Here is an 18,720-nt window from a genome sequence, read left to right on the forward strand (position 1 = left end):
ATGAAAAGTATGCGCCTAGTATGAATAATTGGCACGCTGCCTGTGAATCGAAAAAGGGGTTATAAATTGCGTTGGTTCATTGGTTAGCGGGTTAGGGGGTTTGGCGGGGGAGGGGGCTAGGGGCATATAGGGTTTGCAGGGGATTGGGGGAGCATGCCGCAAATAAATGGCAAGCGCCTCATTTTGAGGCCACAGCTGTCAAAGCGCGGACAAAGGAACAATGCTCGCCGTTCGGGGCTTAAAGCCTCCTGATTGAGTGAAGTGAGGTATGCAAGAGGATCGGAGGACTTGCGGATCGGGGGATTCCATATCCCATAACCCACAATCGAAAGATGAAGGTCCCAGGTTGCGAGTTGGGAGTTGCGAGTTGCGAGTTGCGAGCTTCGAGTGTCCAGTGTCCGTACCCATATCAATTACTTAAAGCTCATTCACAACATTTTTTATTTTCACCTGACAAAAGCCGAAATGGCATCCAATCAATTCGCTGGCCGGCCAAGTTGCAGTGGCAACGAGCCACAAAAGCCACAACACATGTTCTTGCGCCCGAAAAACTTATCGCCAGCGATGCGATAAACGATAAATAAATACAGGCAACAAGATGCTGCTGCCGGGACTAACGAAGGCATACAATGTTTTTTCTCATTTTTTTGTTGTCTTCTGCCTCTCTTGGTTAGTTAAGGCCAGGCTTAAAAGAAAATACAGAAGAAAAAAAGGAAACTGTCGCCGAGCCGAGAGAATGAAATAAAATAAAATCTGCAAGCGTTTTGTCAGGCGTCGTCTTCTGCCTGTTCAGGTATTTCTGTTTTTCTTTTTAGCCTTTTTGTATTTTTGTATTTCTGTATTTTTGTACCTTTGGCTTCCTCATTTGCGGCTGTTATACAGTCATGATTATATGGCCCATATGGATATGGCTACGGATCTATTTGCATTTGGTGGGTGCAGCTGGAAAGCAAGGTGTGCTCTTTGTGTTGTAACAAGCGAACAATTGCAGTGGTGGTGCGAAAAGTGTGCGGCAAGTGGCTAACAATTTGCCCTTAACAGAGGTTAGACGTTAGGCGTCAACAGTTCGTGTTGCTCTGCTGTGCTTTAGATGTTGCAATGCTGCCATGTTGCAGTGTTGCACTTGTGGCAAATGCTGCCGTTGCCACTTGGCTGCTTTCATAATTCTTCGCCAACTGCATCAACAGATAATTGTCCTTTGCTTCTGCACGCATATTAACATGCTTTCTCCATATCAAAGTTAATTTTCAGTCCAAAAGCGGCCGTCTCTCACATACTTATGCCTAAACAGAAGTTGGCAACAGAGTTGTTGCTGCGGCTTATACCGCTGGTATGGCTAATATCGCTGCTGTGACTAATGCTGCCGTTGTATGTGCCTTTGCCAGCTGGTTTTCCTTAGCTGCCTGTTTTGCTGCTTGTTTTTGGGGGTTGGCTGTGGCAGCAGCGGTCCGACCCTCACGCACGGCCCAAGTGGCAGCTATAAAGATGTCGTTGTTGTTGCTGCTGCTGCTGCTGCTGTCGGGCCATGCAAAAACGCAACGCTAAAGCAGGTGCAGCAGTCTGCAACTTCCGCAGCGAATGCGAATGAATGTGTGTGCTTGTTTGTGTGGTGGGTCTTTTCAAACAGCAGCAGAAGAGGCAACTGAGGCAGCAGCAACATGAAGTAATTAACAACCACAACAACAGCAGCAGCAGCAGCAGCAACATCATGAGCCAGTGGAGCCGAGCAAAGCGTTGACAATAGCATTGAAGTTGCTGCCGCAGTTGCAGCTATTGTTGTTGCCGTTGTTGTCATTGTAATGTGCTGATTTCATGGCAGGCGAATACACCGCGTATACGCAACGGCAACGGCAGCGGAGAAGGAGGTGGAGGAGGAGGAGGAGGAAGGGCCCTTGCCCTGGGATCTTTCTGCATATTTTTACGCGGCCAGCGAAGGCAGGAAACATGCTCAAGTGGCGGGAATGTGGCCAGCATGCTGCTCCCGAGCACATGTCAAGTGGGGAATGGGTTTTTAGAGCAGGAGTTAAGTGGTGAAGAGTTCGGACGCGGATTCACATTCGGTCTTCCCACGTCAGCGTGTGAAAGAGCAATGGCAATCAAAGTAAGCGGGGGTGGTGGTGGTGGAATGGAGGGGTTATTCAAAAATGATAACTAAAACTAAAGTGAAAACTAAACAATAAGTGGTTCACTTTGAGACTGCATACAAAGCGCGTTATCCAATGCTTAATCAATGCATTTTGTTTCACAAACTGAATAGATTGTAATTGCTGATTGTTAATGAAAATAATGCACGTTTGTAGGCAGTCGCTGTGCACACACAACACCGACGTAATAATAGTAATAATTGAATGATTAAACAATCGATGGCGAGTAACAATGATTATTCACCCACACCAAGATCGCATAATGTCTATAAGCTTTTGTCTTGCTTACCAGCACTGGTCCGCGGCTTGGTCCGCACGGGCTTGACGTCCAGGCAATTGCTGCCCGCATTGCTGCCGGCGCCACTGTGCCCGCTCAGCGATCCCGCTCCGGCGCTGTTGCCGCTCATGCTGCCCATGCCGGCGGTGCCACCCACCGAGCCACCCAGCCCATGCAATCCGGACGAGCTGCTACCGTGGTGGTGGCCACTGTGGTGGTGATGGTGATGGTGGTGCGCCTGCGCCGCGGCCATACTGTGACGCACTGCAGCCGCCGCTACCGAGGAACTTTGGAACATATTCGCCGCCGCCACAGCGGCCGCTTGATGATGCGCCGCCGCATGGTGATAGCTGGCATAGCTGCTGGTATCGTAGCCACCGCTGCCGCTGCCACCGCCCCCGCCGCCACCACCACCCCCGCTGCTGTACGCCTGCGCCGTGCCGTCGAACAATCCGTTCGAGGATGTGGCTGCGGAGGCGGCTACGGCGGCGGACAGGGATGCTGCTGCGGCGGAGGACGAGGCGGATGTGTTGCTGCTGGCGGTGGTGTTGCTGCTACTCTGCTGTTGCTGCTGCTGCTGCTGCTGCTGTTGCTGCTGTTGTTGCTGCTGCTGCTGCTGGTGCTGACTGCTGCTAGAGTTGGAGCTGGAATTAGTGGTGCTGGCTGTACCTTCGCGCTGCTTGGGCGTCGACGTGTGGGTGGTGCCGCTGCCGGAGGATCCGCTCGCACTGCCGTTCTGGATCGACGGCTTGATGTCCAGCGCGCAGCTGGCGTCCGTTAGTGAGGTAGAGCCCGTGGCCTGCTGGTGCATAAACGCGTTCATCACGGCCTGTAAGAAGATTGTTGAAAAAAGTTGAATAACCATGAGGCTTCATTAAACCTAAATGCTGGTTAAGCTCAAATCTTAAAGGCACTTTCATCGACAGCAAAGTATTTTATGCCTCTGTTGAATGTTCAACAATAATCGACGACCAATATAAATTCAAATGATGATCTCATAATGACGATTAAAGAAATGAATATTGCAATATTTAAGACGTTAAGTTGATCAATATAATTCGTTAATATGGTATCTGCTGTATTCCCATTAAGAAGCTTTCGGTAATCGAAATAATCGCCGATCGCTCGATGGTGCCGCTGGGCATATCGATAAAACGTCGGTGCCACTCACCTGGTACTCGGATGGACCGGTTTGCACGGAGTCGGGCGTGGAGTCCTTTGGCGGCGTCGGCGGGAAGGGGAACGAGTGCTGGCAGGCGGCCGTCGTCTGGTGGCTCTGGCCCATCTGGCCCAGCTTGTGCTCCACCTGCGGCTCCTGCGGGCAGGCGAACTGGCCCATGCTCCAGGCGCTGGCGGGGGCGAAGGACTTGTGCTCGCTGGTCAGCCAGGGACTCAGCGGGGTGTGGAAGTGCGGCCGGCACACTTGGGGCGAGGCATGGGTGGAGGGCATGCGGGATGCTGAAAGGAAATCACAAGAAAAAAACGGTGATAAGGGGTTAAGAATTTAATAAACTCTTGCTGTGCGTCGCATCAAGTTAAATGCTGCATTAAATCAATTATGGCCCAAATTTATAACGAAGATTAACCGACTAAGCCGCGTCCAGAAGCGATCAAAATTCATAATAAATGACGTTGTTTTTGAGGTGTTTTTCTTTCTCTTTTTATTTTCTTCTTTTTTTTTATTCATCCTCTGTGGCTGCCGCGCAAATTTGCGGAAAAGCTGCGTTATAATTTATGAAACACCAGCCAGCTAGCCAGCGAAAAGAGAGAAGGAGCCGCCTCAGAACCTCTGACCACCATACTGCAAACACTCGGCCAAGGAACCACCATTCATTGCTCGCGGCCTTCGGGCCAACTTTGCATATGGCCAAGACCGAAGAGCTGGCCAAATTGTTTGGGGTAAAGGGTGCAGCGGGGCTGCGATTGCAACTGAGACTGGGACTTCTGCATTGTCATAAATTGTTTAATTTGTATCATAAACAATCGCGTTAAACTTTTGTCCCAGAGCTAAAAAGATCGATCAACGGCTCGGGCCGGCTCACCTCGGCTTTTGGCCGGGCTAAAAGTGTAGCCTAAATGTCTGGCAGTGTATAATTTAGCAGACACCAAGTGAGATTTATGTGCGCCAATGCTGCCGGTTACTCCATCGATCCGATCCGATCCTATCCTATCCTATCCCAGTCGTCCGATCGACGGATCCGACAGATCCCCATATCCTCGCAGCGGGTGTTTTTTGTAGTTTCCATGAGGAGGGGAGGGGGGTCTAGTGGGCAGGGGTACTACCCAAAGGGGGCAGGCACGTTGCAATTGTTTGGGGCGCACTTATTCTTATTATTATCATTAATATTGGCTGCAGCTCCCCAAAGAGTCGCAAGTCCCAGTGGCCCTCGGGGCTTGTTTGTATGTGGAATTATTTTTGATTATGCAGCAGCAGCAGCGGCAGCAACATCTACGGCAGCAACATCGGCGTTGCAGGCTGGTTGGCCAACAGTAGGTCAGTTCATTGCACGCCGAGATGGATTAGGCCAAATCAAGACGAGAGTCGAGAGGTAACTTTAAATAGCAAGGGGTTGGAGGAATAGGGAATGCTCTAACTTAAAAAAATCATAACTAAGTGATTTGATCATGGCATTTTCTGCATTATAATCAAGCATTAAGATCAGCATAATTAGTAGCTTTTTCTGAAATTATGCCAGAAAGTGGTAGCTACCACCTCAAGAAAGGGTATTCAGTGATCGGTAGAAGGCAAGCATACATGAACCCGATCGACGGTTCGTTGTATCGCTGATTTGGTCGGATCGCTGGCTGCGATAATATCCATTTGATTATCCTAATAACAGTGCTTTAGTGGCGATATTATATGTACGTGTGCCTGATTATAGAAATTAGCTGCTGCAGCAGCATCAGAAGCAGACGCATCACCACCGGAACGACTGCAGCATGTTTGGCATCTTGGCATCTTGGCATCTTGGCCAGACTTTTCCCAGTGCAATGCCTCAATCAAATGTGGTTATTGCTTTTCCCGATCTGCGCTGCCGAGTTCACACTTTTGCGCCAACGACACAAAGATGCCCAAGATCGCCCATATATGAAGTCGTCATCGGATCGATTTGGTTCGGCTTGGTGCGGTTCGTATCGATTGTATGTAATTTGGCAAGATCGAGGGAAATAATACCATTGGTCATGCTAAATTATATAGTCGAAGGAGGATGATAGCATCTTTCAGCCCGTTGCCAAATCAATGTCCGATGCGTTCTTTAATTGGCATGGCGAAACTTTCAATTTGCCTGCCGATGGTGTTGGCGATATCAGCGGGCTGTTAATGTTAATCCCAAGCTATATGGCAACTTATATTGTATTCTCGTATTTATGACTCACAGATTACTCGTTTCTTACTCGTGTTTTTTTTCTGTTTACTGTGGCTGTTGGTCGTATAAAACAATTCGCTAATAAATCAAGCTGAGTACACAGCAATTAAAGTTGCAAACTCGAAACAAAAAGAACGACATTTTTGTGCTGCCAATGTTGTATTGTTGTTGCTCTGGCGGTATGCAAAGCTCGTGCTGGTGGAAAACGCTGCCCTTGGTCGTCTCCAGGCCAAAACAACAAAAAAAAAAAAATACAAAAAACAGGCTGACACGTTCTACACAGCAACAAAAACAGCAAGAGCCACAAAAGCGGTTAAAAAACAACATTTTGAAGCTTTTGGCCTGCGCTTGATTTCTTCAAACTGACAGATCAAAGCCTTAAAAGCCGCCGCTCTCTTTTGGCCCGCTCGCCTCTCTCTTGGACATTTCTGTGGCGTTTTAAAAGCGTTTGACAGCGCTCAACGCTCTCAGCGCCTGTCCATCTAAGCCAGGTTCGAAAACCGTATTCCGAAACCAAAAGCGAACCCGAGCCCGAAATCCCCGGCTTAAAGCGCCTTTTAATTGCAATCGAAGCTGACGCTTGACGACGACGTGAATGACATAATTAATGTATCTGAATGTACAGATACAAATATACGGATATGTACCAGTATGTATGTATGTATATATAAATACGTAGGCTGGCTCGTGTGCACTTAGCCGGACGTGTTGGACATTTGAAGATGACAGCCAAACAGGTGAAGCCTGAAGACCAGGAGACCAGAAGGCCAAAAGACCAGAAAGCCAAAGAGAAAAGCAGCGAGATGAAATGGCTTCAATTAGTAAAATGCATCAGCTGCCGGCCAAGTTATCATTTCGGCCATCGCATCAGCATCATTTAAATTTCAGTGTGAGAGGACAACAAAGCAGAGCAGGGTGGTGCTGGCAGTGGCAGGCCCATCTAGATAAGGTCCAAAAAGGATTTTCCGTTCTCTGTCTCTTTGGTAAATTAAATTCACACCAATGCCGGCAGAAAAGGCAGAAAAGGATTGGATGGGATTGGATTAGGGGTGCGAGATGCTGGGCGTTCTTATCAATCGATGGAAATCAAATCCGCAAATGAGTGAAACGAGACTCTTTAACCGTTTGCCGGGCAACTTGTGTGAGTTGTCAGTGGATTTAACTCGGTTACTCTTACGATTCAGCTGACGATTTGGCTGATTCAGCTGCTTCCTGCCAGCAAGGAGCAGCAACAATCAATCATGCGAGCGGCCAGGACGAGGCAATCCTGCCGCTCTTGCAGAAGGAGCGCCCTCCTTCGTGACCCCTCGATGGCACAATGTCTGCAGGCGGTGGCTTAATTTATAGCCAGAGCTACCCTCGAGAAACAAGGACTTTTCTTTTCACCTGCTCAACGGGCGATTTGATGTTGCTGTTGTAGGCGCGTGGCTCCAAAATGCGGTCAAGTGTCTCTCGGCGGCGCTGTTACACCTGCTCCAAAATTGGAAATTGTTTAAGCATGCAGCGGCGGCAGCAACAACTAAACAGCAACCAACAACCAACAACCGACAACGGGCCATAAACTATAACGGATTCCAGTTTCAGCCACCACCGCCAACCGGCAGCGAGATCGAGAGCTCGGCAGGTAGGTCAGTTTTGGCTGCTCGAAGACACCTTGATAGTTATAGATGTGCACAGGGAGAATAAATTGATCTCAGCAAGCCACTGAAAATACCTAAACAGTACCCATATCTAGCCCAATCACCCAATAAAGGATTTTAAAGTGTGAAACTAGTTTTTCTTATTGAGTTTAAGACCAGCAAAGTTAGTTCCATTCATATGGGACTTTTTTTTTCAGTGCACCTCCAACAGTAGCCGAAGTTGAAGCTCAAAATTGAAGCTGAAACTTGGGTCTCTCAACTGCTTAGCATTTTGCGCGCTTGTTTGTTTTAATTATTTCTTTGCTTTCTGCAGTTGCGTGACTCCGACTGACTGACTGCGAGATTGCCCGCAGGACTGCCTGACTGCCTGAAAGACTGACAGACTGACGGACTGATGGACTGACGGAATGGCCCAGTGAGTGAGTGAGTGACTGACAGAGGCAGGCTGCATTATTAAGCGCAAACTGCACCGCCACTGCCATCTATATTATTAACACTTTATTTGCAGCCCCCGGATCAGCGTTGCATGCCAGCTTATCATTAGTCATAAGTTGTCAATTGCATTTATGATAATGCGTTTAATAACTCAAGTAGCTGCAGCAGCAGCAGCTTGTAAGTTATGCCATTGCACAACGCACCGCCCTGGAAAATATATGTTTTTTATTACACATCTTTTTTTCCATTGAGGAATTCTCTGGCTTATTAATTGCTTTATAATTGACGTATTACCAGGCCAAAGCTGCTGCGATGGGACGGGAATTTCTCCCTCTCAAAAACAAAAAAAATAAGGAGTACCAAAAAGGAAAAACCATGAGAGCTAACCAGTTAACCAGCTTGTTTGGGCCAACGTGTGAATTACGTGGCCTGGCCCAGCTTTTGCATACGTGCCACAATGTGGTTGATACAAAAAAATATATATATACAACAAAATAAAGGCAGGGAAATGGGAAAACACGTTGACAACAACCAGCGCGGCAATGGGAGTTGCAAGTTGGGCTGGGTCTGAAGTGCGCCATTTTTGTGGCCATTTGCAGTTGCTGGTGGTGGGTGAGCGTCGTAAAAAAAAACCTACACAAATAAAAAATATACAAAAATGCTAATAATGCGGCTGCAGCGGCACAAAAAGGCGCGTGCATTGAACTGGAATCCTGGCCACGCAATGCCAACTTTAGCTTTAACTTCAACTGCAACTGCAACTGCAACTTATGCAAATGTAAATGCAACGGCAGCCTGTCAGCCAGTCAGTCAAGCCGCTTGACAGTTTGGCTTTTTCGCCGACTTTCGGCTAATGAGCGAACACCACATCCATTTCCACATGGCCAGCCAAAAAGGATGCGCCTCAAGTAGTATGAATCCTGTCCAGAAATGCCTGCGTGCGCACTTATGACAGTTCGAAGCGTCAGCGAAATCATTAAAATTGACAAGTTTTTATGTGACAAAACCAAATTTGGTCACTCAAAGGCAGCGTTTGAAGTGATTGCGCGAAGTGTTTTCAGTTCCTCGCTGACAAGTTGCTCTTGCTGTTTCGCTTCATCGTTTTTTTTTTTCCCAGTGATTTTTGCTGCTCCTGCTGCTGGGATTGGGATTGGACCACCGGCGGGCGCTGCCTCACATGTCATAAATAAGAACGCGTTGACATTTATCACAACAAAGGGCCAAACAGCCAGCAGGCCAGCGATTCAGTGAGCCAGCGAGCCACTCAAAGACAATGGGTCAGAAAAGTGAAAAAAGCGCAACTGAAGCGGGCAAAACGTTGCATAAATTCATAAGTCTCGCAAGCTCGAGAAATTCAATTGATGCGACCTCGAGTCTGGGACTCTTGTATCCAAGTTGCTGCTGCTGCTGCTGTGTCCACTACTGCTGGCATATTCGCATATTAATAAAATATTTTATTAAACACACGCGCCGCCAACAAAAGATGATGGCGATGGCGATGAGAGGATGCCCCGGCTAAAAATTATGCTAAACAGTTTTTGGGCCCAGGCCCCCAAAAAAGGCTGCAAACGAATCGAGAATCGAGAATCGTGATGTTGCTCCTTCGGATCTTGAATGCTGCACGCGCATTGCCAACAAATTTTTGGCGGCGTCTCTTGCGACACATATTTCTGTGATCCGCGCAAGGGAATCACTTTTTTTTTTGCTTTGGTTACTTTATTGCTCTTATGGTTGATTTTTGCGATTCTCACAAACTGGTTTGTCGCACAAATTTCGACTGCTCCTCGAACACGGCAATAACATTGACAAATGTTAATTAGAGCGGCATCATTTGTTAGAGCCCATTACAGGTGGTCCGATATCGGAGTTCTTGGTAAGATTGTTCTATTTCGATAGGTAAAACCTTGCCTTTCCAGGAAGCAATTTGCCGTGGAGTACAATGACTCTGTGTGTCTGATTAATAAGCCCAGAATGCCAGTTCGAGTTTGATTTGCTTATCCCGGCGAGATCAGCGCTAAAGATCGGCACAGCCAAATGTCGCAAAGTCATTTGTAAACTTGACACTGCAATGGGACCACAAGCCAAACACGGCTGCACAAATGTATTAGCCACAATTTATCAGCAGCAGCACACAAATGTTGCCGCCGTCGTTGTAGCAGTTGCTGCAGTTGCTGCAGTTGCTCCTACTGCTGCTGTTGCATTGACAGCGGGGGCAGCAACAATGCGCTAATATTCAATATTGTAATTGCATTCACAAATCGTGCCGAGGCTGCTCGCAAAGCCCCAAACCGGCAACATGTTGCTGCCGCTGCTGTTGCATCTGCGACTCCTGTTGCTGCTGCTGCTGGTGCGGCTGGTGCGGCTGGTGCTGCAAAATTAATGAATGCCCCTGTCCGGGACTCTCTTTGTATGGCCAACTGACCGCTCGCTGTGTTAGACAAATCACAACAACAGCAGCAACAACAACAGCAACAGCAACAGCAACAACGGCAACATGTTGCTGCCGTGCGTAAGCTTTTGTCTCGCCTTCTGATATAAATCGCAGTGAAGCTGTTTTTTGATTTAACAAATTAATAACGAGGCCCGGTCGGTAGCCGTCTTATTGATGATGCCACATCACAAGGCATACATAACCATATTCGTATTCATCGCTATATATATACATCCATATATACATATATATATATATGTATATATGTGTCGCGTTCCTGGAAATCGCGGCTGACAAATGACAGGCCCGGGATTCTCGGCAGCCAAGACTTCCGGCCCAGTTCGCCAGAAGCAGCGAGCGGCGAGCTTTAAAGGAGCACAACTGGCAGTCGCCATCTTGGCCAGATTGATGCAGCAGCAACACGGCAACGGCAACGGCAACAGCAACGGCAACGGCAATAGCAAAAGCAACACGGCAACATTGCAACATCAGGCGACATTGATAGTGATTGAAGGACAGCTGTTCACACTAGGCAAACTAGCCGCAGTCCGGCGAACGTCAAATTAGAATGCGAAACGTGTTGCCAATGGGAATGCTGATGCTGCTGCTGCAGTTGCTGTTGCTGCAGCGGACAATGCACATTGTGGCGGCACCTTTGGCTCTGCGGCATGCAAAGCAGCCAAGAGCAACATCCACAGCAACATCCAGAGGAACGGCAAGAACTGTTGCTGCAGTGCAAATTAATTGAAGCATCGCAAGGCAATGTCAACGACAGCAACATCACGTGTTGCATGTGGCATTTTGGCGTAGGCTGGGCTCTGCCGTTCTTCCCCATCCCCCTTCCCCCAAGCACATTCTTATAATTATGTCATTTAATTAAGCAAAGACAGTTCGCTGTGCCACGACTAATTAAAACATCGCGCCAGCAGCAACAGTTGTTGCAGCAGCAGCAGCAGCAGCAGCAGCAGCAGCAGCAGCAGCAGCAGCAGCGAAAGCACAGCAGCAACATGTGCGGTGGAATGAATGACCGGCCACTGTCAATGCAACGAGCAATATGTATAACACAAAACAGCAATTCAACTTTGCCGCTCAATGGATCGTACGATGTACTCCACTTGTACTGGTACTGATACTGATTGCACTGGGCAAAGGAATGCTTCCAGGAATTTGGGTCATAATTGATGTGGCATGATTTGGCAAGACACTTTAATCAAGGCGAATTAAATGTAGAAATGTGGAGGGGAACAAGGGAAGAGAGGAAGAAGGGCTTGTGTGAGCCACCCAAAAAGTGCACATCAATCATACGCAGCGGTGGCCCAGCTGTTCAATTGCAATACCATAACTCACTTTTATAGGCCATCCACTCGCACACAATTCGCTGAAAACTTGCGCACCGGGATTAAGATTTGCCGCCGAGATTCTGTCCAGGCACGCTATGTCGCTATATCGCCATATCGCTTGTATATGCCTTGGCTATATTCGCTATATGGCCCATAAGCCTGCTGCCTGCAGTCGGTAAATTACAACAACTATTACGGCCCAGCCCCACCAAAAGCCAACGCCAAAGCCAAAGCCAAAGCCCAGGCCAAAACCATGGCAATTTCTTGGAAAACTCTGTTTTGTGCGCTTTCGGGCCTGGCCACATGAAAATTTATGAGTGGACAGCGCTTCAAGTGCAACACCTGGTAGCTGCTAGCCAGGCTAGTTTCGAGTTGAGCTGCGTCGAGCGGAGTTTTTCAGCTGAACTGCACGAAAGGAAAGGAACAAAGTCGCACTCAATGGGCCCGCATCGCATTTGATATCCTTTGTAGCGGCAGCCCACTGTGCGTGACATTTGCGTTAAGTGGCTGTGGGAACTTTCGGGCTGACGTTGAACCTGAATCCTGAATCTGAGTCCGAAGCCAAAGCAAAAGCAAAAGCAAAAGCTAAAGCTAAAGCTAAAAATTATGAACAGAAGCAGCAACAAACGGGCGGCCAGCAAAAAGTTTTCATTTGCCCGATTTTGCCCGGCCGATAAGCCAGAAAAAGTTGCCAACAACAAATGAAAATGCACGACACACACAAATATTGTCAAAAACTTGGACAGCAGATATCGCTATCTCTATCGAGGCATCTATATACCTCTCCCTCTCACACTTGGTGCGAGTGCAATGGCTATATTCGGTATATTCGGGCAGTTCGAATTGCAGGCAAAAATATTCAAACGCTCGACGGGGGTAATTAAAAATAAATTTTATGCTCAAGCTTTAACAGCCGTCGGATTTACGAGACAAATAAGAGATAGCAAAAATGACGCAACGAATTTGGGATGCTCTAATTTCGGGTAGTTATTTTAATGGCTTAATTGAAACCTCATAAATTCGGTGAAATGTCCTCAAAACGAAAGTATTTACGCTTAGAATTAGGGAAATAGCTCATAATTTATCCAAAATAACAATGTATTTCACAGCTGGTGTTTAAGTTCTAATCGAAAGCTGATTATCTTAATGGTTGCTCACAGTATTAAATATTTAAATTATATAGCAAACTCCTTCTTTATTTGCTTTATCCAAATACCAAAGCCAGTGTATAATCATGGCAAAGACAAATAGTGAAATACCAAAACAAAAAAGAAACAGAGCTGCCAAAACAAGAGTTTGTTTGTGTGTGTATATTTTTTGATCGCAAATGTTTGTGAATAAAGCGAGTCAAGATGAAAAAATGTAGAAAAATAAAACAAAAGCCCAGATAAACACAAAACCACATACACACACACTGAAGTCACAAGACAAAAGTTATTGCCAAAATTTTCGGCATGTTTGCTTTTGAAATTTAAATTTCACAATTGTTGTCGTTGGTTTTTATGGCTTGGGCTATCATAAAAATTTCCGACTCACGAGCATGTGAGCTCTTAAGTGTGTTTGTGTTGTTTTGGGCCATTAAAACTGCATTGGGTTCTGCGTTTAAGCCAAAAAACTAATGCGCCGTCCTAGTTGCTTAATTTGCCACTAATGACAGCCAGTAAAGTTCCAGCCCCTCATAATTGACAACTAAATTGGCCGACTGACAAGGGGGCTTTTGCTACGGCTTCGCCCCCCTTTTAAGCCCCCCATTTCTTCGGCAGCCCCCGAGATGTGACATATGCAGACTAATGAATTTTAAAATCAACGCTCGCCACAGGTGCCCGTGCCCGTACCCGTTCGTTATGGATGCGAACATGCCACTCCACTCCCCAGACAAACTGTCTGTCAAGCGATTTGAATCCCCAATCCGCAATCCCAGAATCCCACAATTCCACAATCCCACAGACGCGGAGTGCATGAATGAATTACAGCGGCAACTGGGGGATCGCTGGATGGATCAAATCAAGCATCAATAAAGTCGGCATATGAATAACATGAATTAAACATAAATGCAAAAGGATCGCATCGCATCGCATTGGATCGCATTGGATCGGATCGGATCGTTTCAGTTTGGATCGAATGATCGTTCAGCTCCCTCAAGCGATCTGATTGATCACTTTGCAGTTGCACAGCCTCACTTAGCCAGACAGACATTCCAGGGGCACTACTACCGACTGCACACGGGATTTTAAATTAAAATTTTGCACACTCCAAGAGCAGGAAATAAATTCAGCGACCATGCCGCATTGATGCATGTCACGTTTGGGTGTTCGCTGCGTTTACGTGGAACTGTCAAAATGCAAAGCGCAATAAAACCGATATAAAAACCCAAACCAACAAGAAAATAAACAAAATATATATAAAACCAAAGCCCAAAAGCTGCAACAACAATGGGCTTGGGCCAGGCTAAGTGGCAAGTGAAAATGGTTTGGGGCATCAACTGTCAAAAGTGACAGCACAGTCACAGTCGTCGTCGTCGCAGAAAACTGAAAACTGAACTGAACACTGAACACTGAACACTGAAAACTGAAAACAGAAAGCAGCGCCAACGGTGGCTCAAATTGAAAATTAACTTAGCGGAACTGGAATTTTTTTTTGGAGGCGTGTGAACTTCGCACACACACAGAAACACAGACAGACACCTGAGCTCTGGTAAAAATGAAAATAATGTCGTCTTCTTAGTTTTTTTTGGGGCCTAATGAGCGCAGATCATTTTTTTTTTTTTGGGTCGAGGAACAAATTTCAGGCAATTAGGAGAAAATTTAGAGTTTATATTCTCAGTTGCCGGGCAGAAACATTAAATGGTACAGTCTAATAGAGTTATAAAGAATGTAGGAAAAAAGATGACCAAACCAATTTTTAAAACTTTCGTTTTGTTATGTTTAGACTTAAGAATTGCGGTATGGTACATAAATGCTGAATACTATTTAATATCAGTCTATGATCTATATGTTCTAAGGTCGCATTTTTCTAGTTCCCTTGTTGTACGCCTCCCATCAATTGTTTTAGTTCTTATCTGGACGCCTAATTTCATGTTCCAAGGATACCATCTAGTGGCAGGACAACGGCGATTTCCATCGAGCCATTTCGATGGCGGCCCACAGGAAACGCTCACTCAGCAACACAAAAAAGGCGCGAAGCAATCGATTTGTGGGCGGTTTCTGGTGGGTGGTGGTGGTGGGTGGTAATGCACGCCCACGCACTCCGTAAAATACCAACCAGTGCGGCAAACCCCCGCCAAAATACATTCATTAAAAACGCATTAGAAATGACATTAGAACAAATGTTCAAGGGGTAACGAAACCAAAAAAAATGAAAGAAATTACTTAAATACAGCATAAATCGAAATGGTGGTTCGGGTCTGCGGCACTTTCCCCCAAAAATTGTTGAAATATAGTGTATATGGAAATTTATCATTGATTTCTTGACAGTTCAGTTGGTTGCTGCCTAAATATTAAACATCAAGTATGAGTTAAGTAGAAACCATTTTATGAAGCACATAGCTGTTAATGGTGAAGTTTCGCAAGAAAGTATTTAGAACGTTTAACGGAAAATAATAGCTGATATCTGAATATTCGATATTTGAAGTGCTCTACTTCATTCGAATGAGATCATTACATTTTAATGGAATATATCCCAACTGAACCGTCCAGAAAGTGAACTACACTTACTGTGCTGATGGTAGCTGGGATAGTAGCGCCGGTGGTGTCCGTTGCTCTCCAGCGCGTAGAAGGCGCTCATGTCGCTGCTGTCCAGTCCGGAGCCGCCGCCGCCGCCGAGGGCCGCTCCCACGCCCACGCTGCTGCCCGCCGAGCTGGCGCCGCTGGAGAGGCTGTGGTGGCTGTGGGCCTGGCTGCTCCCGGCGCTGCCAAGGCCGTTCGTTTGGGGCGATACGCCGCCCCCATTGCCGCCGCCCGACGATCCGCCGCCACCGCCGCCGCCGCCTAAGCGCGGACTATCGTACCAGCTGCGAGCGGCAGCCTCCGCTGTTGAGGTCATATCCATTTCGAGTATAATCTTGAATGTTTTTCTGTTCTACCGGGGGGCAGGAATCGGGCGGTTCTGTATCCCTCTGCGGTCGGGTGCTCTTCTCCTTTTTGTTTTTAGCTCTTTATGTTTAGTGATGGCTATGCATTTTTCATATACAAAGGAAACACTCAACTCAACAACTAACTCTCTCTCCCTATCTCTCTCTATATATCTGTGAAAGTCAAGAAAATGTTGAACAACTTTAGCAACTGAAGTTGGGTGTCTGCTGTTGATAAGATTTTAACGGTAGCCGGCGTTATCACTCACTCTCCCTTATCGCGAGCTTTACATTTTTGTTCAATTGTTTTTATGGCTTTATGGTTGCGGTACAGTTATACAGGATAACCAAGCACGAGTTGATTTACGATTGGACTTTTGAATTCCACGTTCTGTGTAGTGTAGTGTGGGAAATGCCAAAACTATGAAAGAGCCGAATAAAACCGAATAGTATAGCATAGTATTTTCGCATTCATCGGATTGATTGATGACCAAGATCCCGCCCAGGGGACCTAATAAACATGTAGTCCCAACAATTGCATTGTCACAATGTTTACACACATTGAGAAACAATAGATCCTGTGGATTTCGAATCTGCGGGCTGTCAAAAGACAGGCGCCCAAAAGGCAGGTGCCTTTGTATTCCCAGATCTTCTTTTCTAGACTTCTGTGTGTGGGCCCAATTAGACGCGATTTAGAGGTTTATCGAAGAGCTTCAATTGCTAACTGGCATCTGTCGGGGGTTTCTTGCAGACAGGCGAAAGAGTCGTATCGCAGAGACAACGACAACGACAACTACAACACTTCTATATTGATTTAGACAGGTAGCCGAATTTTTGGGGAATTTTGGGCTTATCAGCAATAGATAGCACATATATGTTTGTATAGCGAGCTGTGTGCATTGCACTCGTTGATTTCTTTTCCAAACGATTATTATCAACGGGAGTTCTGTATTTTTTGTTTTCTATTTGCCTTCATTGTTTGCTTTTGGCTTCGAGAAATTATTAATAAAACAAGCCAAGTTGGACCCGAGTTTTTTCGTTGGTCTGTATCTTTAAGGTGCCCAGATGCCTATCGTTCAATTGACAATTGCGCTACGAAAAGAACGGCGATAAGGCAACATAATTTGTTACCTCCCGAAGGTGGAAGAAAAGCAAATAACCAGGGCCTTTTGACTTGAAAACTCAATCAATTTATCTATCTTTCGGCAGCAGAAGCAGCGATAAGTGAAGTGAAAAAATACGACAAAAAATGAAAAAATTAAAAAAAAACGAGAAGCAGACACTTTTCATTAAATGTCTTCTTGTATTTTTGTTTTCCTCTACCGCGCGCTTTAGTTGATAGCAATAAACTGATAAGCGCAAGTGCCAGATTTTTGGTATGCGTGTGTCAGCAAATTTGTATTATATTTATACGATTGGCTGCAAAGGCTGATCGCTCGATAAGGATAATGAATTTTGCGCGCGGCTAGCGTTAAAATCTTTTGATTTTCATAGATCTCAATTTGTTTTTCATCGATCAGTAATCGCACATTTTTTTGATCTTACATATTAAGCACACTGTTTCAATCACACTGCTTGTTTGTACTGGGTTTTTTTTTCAATGATTTGATTTGTTGTTAATTTTTGGTACACTTTGATCGCTTTCTGTGAATTTTTGCCGACGCGTTTTTCGAGCTTTCTTTGTTGTTGTCGCGGCGAGACGAGAATCGATAGCAAAATACGAACGAAACGAGCGGACGCACGCCGATAACACGCTTGCAAACACGTCAACAGTTGAATTCGAACTGAACGAACACACGAGCGCAAAACAGGAAAGACTGGCGCTGCTTGCTCTCGCACTACCAATACATGCGCAGCGCACCGCAGAAACCCGTTTGCGTGAGGCCCAGCCTACGAGTGTGCGTGTGTGTGTGTGTCAGTGTGCGTGCGCTAGTGTGCTGGCACATACAAGATGGTCGCGCTGTCAAGCAGTGCTCGCTGCGGGAAAGAGGGAGGCAGCTATATAGCATAGCTTGGCCAAGCAATATGCCTGTCACACTTTCTCTCATCGAACGCGAGAGGGGCGTGTTTTTTTGTGTGTGCAGGGCAGGTAACCGGTTGTTGTTGTTGTGGCAGTTGCAGTCCCCGCTACTTTTGTTGTTCGTGTTTTTGTTTGCTTCGCTCGAGTGCATCGTTCAATAATCTCTCAGCGGCACGCCTCTCTGCACTTGACGCACACACATAGCCAGACAATCCAGCGTTTTGCTTGTCTGTTCGCTGCGCCTCAGCTCCCTCCCATTCCCATTCCGATCCCCCCTCTCACTCTTACTCTGGCTGCCACTCGCACTCCCTATATCCCCGTCCCTTTCCCGCGCCCGCTGTCAAGCAGTGACAACAATCATCGATCGTTCCGTTTGCGATTATGTGCTTTATTTATGGGCCTTAACATGTGTGCAGATTTGTCTGGCGATTTTTGAGTTATATACGCTTGCCGCCTGCTGCTTGCTGCCTACTGCCAGCCGCCTTGTGCGTGTGCGAGTGGGATGGCACTAGGACTAGAGCCAAATTTGCATAAATTAGCAGCTGGAAATTAAGAGAAGTACACGAACTATGCGAACTGCGAAAGATAGTTTGCTCGTATCTAGATGCAAATTATTAATATGGAGCTCATATATTTTCGCGGCAAGTTGGCTCCTGCTCCTTTGGGGCCGCGCTGGTATTGTACATCTGCTTCGCATAAACAGCTCGCACAAACGCACTCACACACACTAACGAACAAGAAGGAAGTCTCAAATACGTGAGCCAGTTTTTGCCACAGTCCAACTTCCATAACTCGTACTTTCATGTGTCGAGTTTTGGCAACATGAATAATTTTACCTTTTTTATTATTGTTCTGCCTACTACAGGTTAGCTTATTTTAAAAAACTATTTAAATAAAATATGGCATAAACAAAAGGCTATTACTTTAATGCATTTTTAGCACTTCTATTTGGTTAAAAATAAATATGAATAATATTAAATTAATATTAATATTGAT

The 18,720-nt window shown here is 46.2% G+C and overlaps 1 protein-coding gene across 2 annotated transcripts in view; it reads right to left on the bottom strand.

The window, feature by feature from the left end:
• The window catches only part of LOC120453472 (GATA-binding factor C), a 34,656-nt gene extending 17,179 nt beyond the window's left edge, over positions 1-17,477 (bottom strand). The window contains exons 1-4 of one of the 2 annotated variants that reach the window (XM_039638202.1): positions 17,250-17,477; positions 15,349-15,878; positions 3,593-3,879; positions 3,091-3,250 (exon numbers count right to left, since the gene is read on the bottom strand). In XM_039638202.1, the coding sequence (XP_039494136.1) occupies positions 3,091-3,250; positions 3,593-3,879; positions 15,349-15,682 (781 nt within the window). In that variant the 5' untranslated portion in view covers positions 15,683-15,878; positions 17,250-17,477. Of the gene's footprint in view, positions 1-2,433; positions 3,251-3,592; positions 3,880-15,348; positions 15,879-17,249 lie in introns of both variants that reach the window. The other variant, XM_039638201.1, reaches the window with a different exon arrangement.
• Between the last annotated feature and the right edge of the window lie 1,243 nt (positions 17,478-18,720).

This window comes from Drosophila santomea, chromosome 3R, assembly GCF_016746245.2.
Source record: "Drosophila santomea strain STO CAGO 1482 chromosome 3R, Prin_Dsan_1.1, whole genome shotgun sequence".
Lineage (NCBI taxonomy): Eukaryota > Metazoa > Arthropoda > Insecta > Diptera > Drosophilidae > Drosophila > Drosophila santomea.